This window comes from Osmia bicornis, chromosome 8 (genome assembly GCF_907164935.1).
Source record: "Osmia bicornis bicornis chromosome 8, iOsmBic2.1, whole genome shotgun sequence".
Classification (NCBI taxonomy): domain Eukaryota; kingdom Metazoa; phylum Arthropoda; class Insecta; order Hymenoptera; family Megachilidae; genus Osmia; species Osmia bicornis.
Window position 1 is genome coordinate 315,817 of NC_060223.1, and position 6,190 is coordinate 322,006.

Consider the following 6,190-nt stretch of genomic DNA (forward strand, 5'->3'; position numbering starts at 1 on the left):
AATAGTCGGAACATAATTTTTGGTGCTCCGGGTGAGGAATGAGGTGATTGTGCAGAACCGAAGTTAGCTGATTTGCCAGTTTTGAGATCAAATACAGTAAATAAAACTAGAGATTGACTTTTTAGGCTGACTGTTAAGAGACAGCGTTATCCCGTTGCATGGGCGATTCTTTGTTCGCGCGTTCTTTCCTGTAGGGGCGAGTAACGTAAACATAGACTTTTGGTCGCGTCGCCACGAGTTCAAGTGGGCCCTCGGCGTCACGTTTCTTCGAACTTTGCGGTCCGTTTCGACTGCAGAGACGTGGGAAATTTTTATTTTTTGTTTGAGAATAACGTCAGGACTATAGTGATTTATTGTTTGTTTAATTATAGTAGAGCGATACAAATATATTGTTATATTTTCTTTATTCTTGTTTGGTAATTGGTTTATTGAATTTAATTTTGTTATTAGCTTATTTTATTAGTTTTGATTCGCGGTTTAGATTAATTAAGTAATTTCGAGATTTTTGATTAATATGGCGCCTACCGCTTTGAAAAGGCTCATTACGGTGCAGTACACGCGATTAGCAGAAATCGAGTTGTCGAGCTCTCGATTAAGAGACAAAGATCGCAGCACTTTTAATCGAAATATTATAGCTTCGCGAATCGAGTCCCTACAGGAAATCTGGAAGGATGTGCGTAGCGCGCATGCTGATATTTCAATTCGTGATGAGGCGGAGGGCGACGCGTATCTTACGGATAATGTGATTGGCCGCTTGCAATCGACATACGAAGATACGCTTGATTTTTTGTTGACTGTACAAGCGGAATTGGAGGCTGCAGAGCAGCCTACCTTGCCGACCGGGCCACCGAACGCTAGCTCTTCTTTAACACTCGAGCACCGCGCGGCTAAACTTCCCAAATTAGATTTGCCTACGTTTTCCGGTCAATACGAGGACTGGGAAAATTTCTGTGATTTGTTTACTAGCTTAGTACACAATGCACCCGGCTTGGCTGATGCAAGCAGGTTGCAATATTTAAAAACTTGTTTAAAGGGGGCGGCTGCGGATCTCGTTAAAGATGTGACGACTACGAACGCGAATTATTCGGCGACGTGGCAAGCTTTGAAAGCGCGTTTTCACAATCCGCGTTTGATTGTATACAAACATTTAAGGGCACTTTTGGATATGCCATATTTGAAGAAAGAATCCGCAACAGAGTTGCGTTCATTTGCTGACGAAGCTCAGCGTATAGTACGGGCGTTAACAAATTTGCAAATGCCAGTAGGGCATTGGGATATTTGGTTTGTTTATATCCTAGCGGCTCGTCTGGACTCCGATTCTCAAAAAGCGTGGGAGACGGAATTAAGTGTTAGGGATCGTCGTATGGTTTTAGATAGCGTCGCGGAATTGGGGGATGTAAACCTTTTAGATCGATTTCCGAAATTCGCGGATTTATCCGAGTTTTTAGAAAAACGCGTTCAGGCGCTCAGTATGGTCGCTTCAAATAGTATTAAACCGGAAAAAGGGCCTTCAGCTATACCTAAGACTGTACTGGGATCGCGACGGGTATTCCATGCTGTTTCGTCTCAACCTTCAGTTGATGGGAAACCGAAGTGTCCCTTGTGTACTGGCGCGCACTGGTTAGCCAAGTGCTATAAATTCCAGGCCAAGAGACCTTTCGACCGCCGTAGAGAGGTACGCCGGTTACAACTCTGTTACAATTGTTTTGGCCGTCATAGGGTGTCCGACTGTCGTTCGTCTTTTCGTTGCACGCAATGCAAGGAAAGGCACCATAGTATGATTCATTTGGTACAGGCCAGCGGTTCTCAGTCAAAGGAAAAAGATTCGGTTGAGTCACAGGGTTCAAACGACGGGAAACCCTCTACGTCCTCGGGTGTTAATGTGCACACTGCACGTGTTCTTTCGCGTAGGTATACGGTGCTGTTAGCAACTGCTCAGTTAACGTTGGAAGGGCCACACGGGGCGCGGACCCGTGTGCGGGCTTTGCTAGATCAGGGATCTCAAGGTTCGTTTATATCCGAATCAGTTGCTAACCTTCTAGGTTTACGAAAGCGTCGCGTTGATGTTCCGTTAATGGGTCTCGGTGCGAAGTCTGCCGGCACTGCCTGTCTGGCTACGAGTTTTAAAATATGTTCGTTAGTTGACCCGTTGTTTCAACTCGAAACGGAAGCGTTGATCCTGTCGAAACTCACGTCGCAGCTTCCGGCTCGACACATCATGGAGTTGGATCTCGGGTCGTTCGCGGGGTTGTCTTTGGCGGACCCACAATTTTATATTCCGGGATCGGTCGACGTTATTTTTGGTGCAGACATTTATGGACAATTGTTGCGTTCGGGACTGCGTAGTTTTCCTCCCTCGTCCCTGATTGCGCAGGAGACGGTCCTTGGTTGGATTGTCTCCGGCCCTGTACGTTCGGACGGTTCACGGCGGGCGGTCCACCATTTAGCCGCGCCACTTCACATGTTGCATTGTACCGCGGAGCATGACCTAGACGAGTCGCTACAGCGGTTTTGGAACCTCGAAGATTTACCAGCGGCCACGTCGCTGAAACCATTAGACGAAGCGTGCGAAAGATTGTTTCGAGAGTCACACGGTCGTAATGCAGACGGTCGGTTTATTGTACGTCTTCCGTTAAAATCTGAGCCGCCAGCGGTTGGTCCGGAAACCAGACGTATGGCTATCGGCTCTCTTGCGCATATGTATCGCCGGTTTGATCGCGATTCTAGACTTGCATCGGCATACCGCGAATTTATGTCCGTTTATGAAAGTTTAGGACATATGGAGCGTGTTCCCGCGTCGGAGCTTGTTAATTCGCGTGCATGGTACCTTCCACATCATGCGGTCGTGCAATCGACGCCGTCAAAGTGGAAGATTAGAGTAGTTTTTGATGCGTCGCGAAAGACTCGCGAAGGTCAATGTTTAAATGATTTACTTTTGCCGGGACCTGCTCTTCAGCGTGATCTCTCGTTGATCTTATTAAATTGGCGACGGTATCGTTTTGTGTTTACGGCGGACGTTGTTAAAATGTTTAGGCAAATTTGCGTCGCGCGCGTTGATCAAGATTTGCAAAGGATAGTATGGGCTCCTAGCTCGTCGGAGACGCCGGTGGAATACCGGTTGACAACCGTGACTTATGGGACGGCGTGTGCTCCCTATCTCGCGATTCGTACGCTTCTACAATTAGCGGAGGATGAAAAATCGCGCTTCCCTCTCGGTGCCCAGTGTTTAATATACAATACGTATGTGGACGATACGTTTTCGGGCGCGAACGAGCTCGCCGTCGCGGTGCGCACCCGACGGGAGCTCATTGACCTTTTAAAATCGGCGGGCGTTGAGTTAGATAAATGGGCCGCGAATCATGCTGATTTGCTGCCGGGCAATACACAGCAATCTGGGACGGAAGACTCAAAATCAATAGGTATCGATGAGTCTGTCAAAACTTTAGGGGTTCAGTGGAATCCAAATCGGGATGAATTTCGTTTCACTACGTTAGATTTTAAAGGCTTAACCGGAGCAGTGACCAAGCGATCTGTTCTCTCCAATATTGCGCGCTTGTTTGATCCGCTGGGGTGGTTGGCTCCGATTACGATAGCCGCCAAGATTTTGATGCAGGATCTTTGGATTCTAAAGATTGGATGGGACTCTGTTCTACCACTAGATGTGCAGGATAGATGGCGTGATTATTGTAGCTCTCTTTCAATTTTGCCTGCCTTGCCAATTAGTCGATGGTTGGGAGCCTCTTGCGACTCGGGTTTGCAGATTCATGGGTTCTCAGACGCCTCATCCCGTGCTTATGCTGCAGCAATTTATATTAGAATTCATGAGGGAAATGGTCGGTTTCGAGTTTCTCTGCTATCCGCGAAAAGTAAAGTTGCTCCTGTGAAAACAGTGAGCATTCCTAATTTAGAGTTGTGTGGGGCCGTATTACTTGTCAAGCTTCTTTGCCATGTTCGTAAACTAGATTTTTTACAGAATTTGCCTGTTTTTACTTGGTCTGACAGTCAAATTGTTTTGACTTGGCTTCGCAAACACCCATGCCATTGGAAAACTTTTGTGGCGAACCGTGTATCGTTCATCCAGACCGAGTTGCCGAGTGCTATATGGGCGCATGTGCCCACGAATGAGAATCCCGCAGATTTGGCTTCACGTGGTAGTAAGCCTGCAGACTTGATACATGCAAACCTGTGGTGGCATGGGCCTGATTGGCTTGCGATGCCCGAGGAGCACTGGCCGAAAGCGCCGCTAGCTCCGCAGGTCTTGCATGTTGAAGCGACTCCGAGTGATCCGGAGATTTTGTGTAAATTTTCTACGTTGACTCGGTTAACTCGTGTTGTGGCTTTTTGTTTACGTCCATTGGTTAGTTTGCGAAGGCGCAAGGACAATCTTTCTAAATTACCTGATTTTTTGACCACATCAGAATTGTCTGCAGCACGAATTGCAATAGTTAAGTTGGCACAGGCGCATGCTTTTGATTCAGAAATTAAATTGTTACAGATGGGAAAAAGTTTACCGAAGCGTAACCCTTTGCTTAGTTTAAATCCGTTTGTGGACAAGATGGACGGTGTTCTGCGCGTTGGGGGTCGTCTAGCAAATTCGAGTTTGTCTCACGATCGCAAGCATCCACCTATTTTACCGCGTCGTTCTCCACTTAGTCGTTTGTTTGTTCGGCACGCGCATCGTTCCTGTCTTCATGGTGGACCTACGCTCACGATGAATACGGTTTTACAATATGCATGGATTCTCGGTAGGACCCGTCTGGTCAAAACGGAGATTCGACAATGTGTCACTTGTCAACGCGTCAAGCCACGTTTGGCCTGGCAAATGATGGGCAATCTGCCTGCCACGCGGATTACACCAGCTCGACCGTTTTCTTCCGCCGGTTTAGATTATGCTGGACCTTTCCAGGTTCGCACTGCTAAGGGTCGGGGTTATAAATGTTATAAGGGTTATATTGCACTTTTTGTTTGTTTCACGACACGAGCAATCCACCTTGAAGCAGTGAGCGATCTCACGACTCGGATGTTTCTTGCCGCGTATCGGCGTTTCGCAGGACGTCGAGGGGTCTGCCGGAACCTTTATAGTGATAATGCTACCACGTTCCAAGCCGCGGATAAAGAGTTGCGGGCCATGTTTATAGCGGCTTCGGATTTTTATAAGAGTGTAGCCGCCACTCTCGCGAATGACGGAACGACTTGGACGTTCATCCCTCCGAATTCTCCCCACTACGGAGGTTTATGGGAAGCGGGGGTAAAATCGGTTAAACATCACTTGAAACGGGCGATTGGTGATCGACCTTTAACCTTTGAGGAGTTTTCAACTGTTTTAGTAGAAATTGAGGCGTGCCTCAATTCGCGGCCTCTTTGCCCTTTGAACGCGGATATTGAAGATCTGCAGGCTTTGACACCTGCGCATTTTCTCGGTGTAGCTTCAGGGTTAGTTCCAGACGAATCACCCCCCGACGTGTCAGAGAATCGTCTTGAACGGTTTCAATTGCTTCAATCGATTAGAAACAATTTTTGGAAGAAATGGTCGGAGGAATACCTGCAGCATCTGCAAGAGCGTTCAAAATGGCGAGGACCAACGGAAAATTTCGCGGTCGGTCAACTGGTTCTCGTGCGAGACGACCGGTATCCTCCTTCGAAATGGCCTCTCGGGCGCGTTACTGAAGTCCACCTTGGACCGGATGGTTTAGTGAGAGTAGTCACGGTACGAACGGCTACTTCTTGTTTAAAGCGGCATGTTGCGCGATTATGCCCGTTATGGTTAGAGCGGAGTCCATCCAAGCCTGCGGCGGATAATGCAATAATTTGAGCGCGAGTTAAAGGTTCGTCCGGTGGACGAAGGCGGGCGGAATGTTCGCGTCGCGCGATTGCATACTTGCTCGAGCGGTTGTTTTTAAATTTGGCGCTGTGCGAGGGTCTGCGGTTGGACGATGTCACGCAACCCTGCGCAGGCGCGGGTGGCGTGTCGGTGGTGGTGGCGGGGTATGGCCCGGGATCGGGCCCGCGCATTGAACCGTGATCGGTCAATTTGTGCGGGTGTTTTCCCAGAGTTTTTCTGAGTTTTCCCAAATCTTTTAAAGAGTGAATTGTGTTTTGGATCTTGGACTGGTGGTGTTCGTTGACGTGCGCTGTGGCTGTCGGGCGTGGGTCCTCTTGTTGAAGCAACTAGGTGCTGTCATTTTATCTG

At 48.2% G+C, this 6,190-nt stretch overlaps 1 protein-coding gene across 1 annotated transcript; it reads left to right on the top strand.

The window, feature by feature from the left end:
* Nucleotides 1-514: 514 nt before the first annotated feature.
* Nucleotides 515-5,812, top strand: LOC123988068. Its single transcript, XM_046286845.1, has one exon. The coding sequence runs from the start codon at nucleotides 515-517 to the stop codon at nucleotides 5,810-5,812; it is 5,298 nt and encodes a 1,765-aa protein (XP_046142801.1).
* The last annotated feature ends 378 nt before the right edge of the window (nucleotides 5,813-6,190 follow it).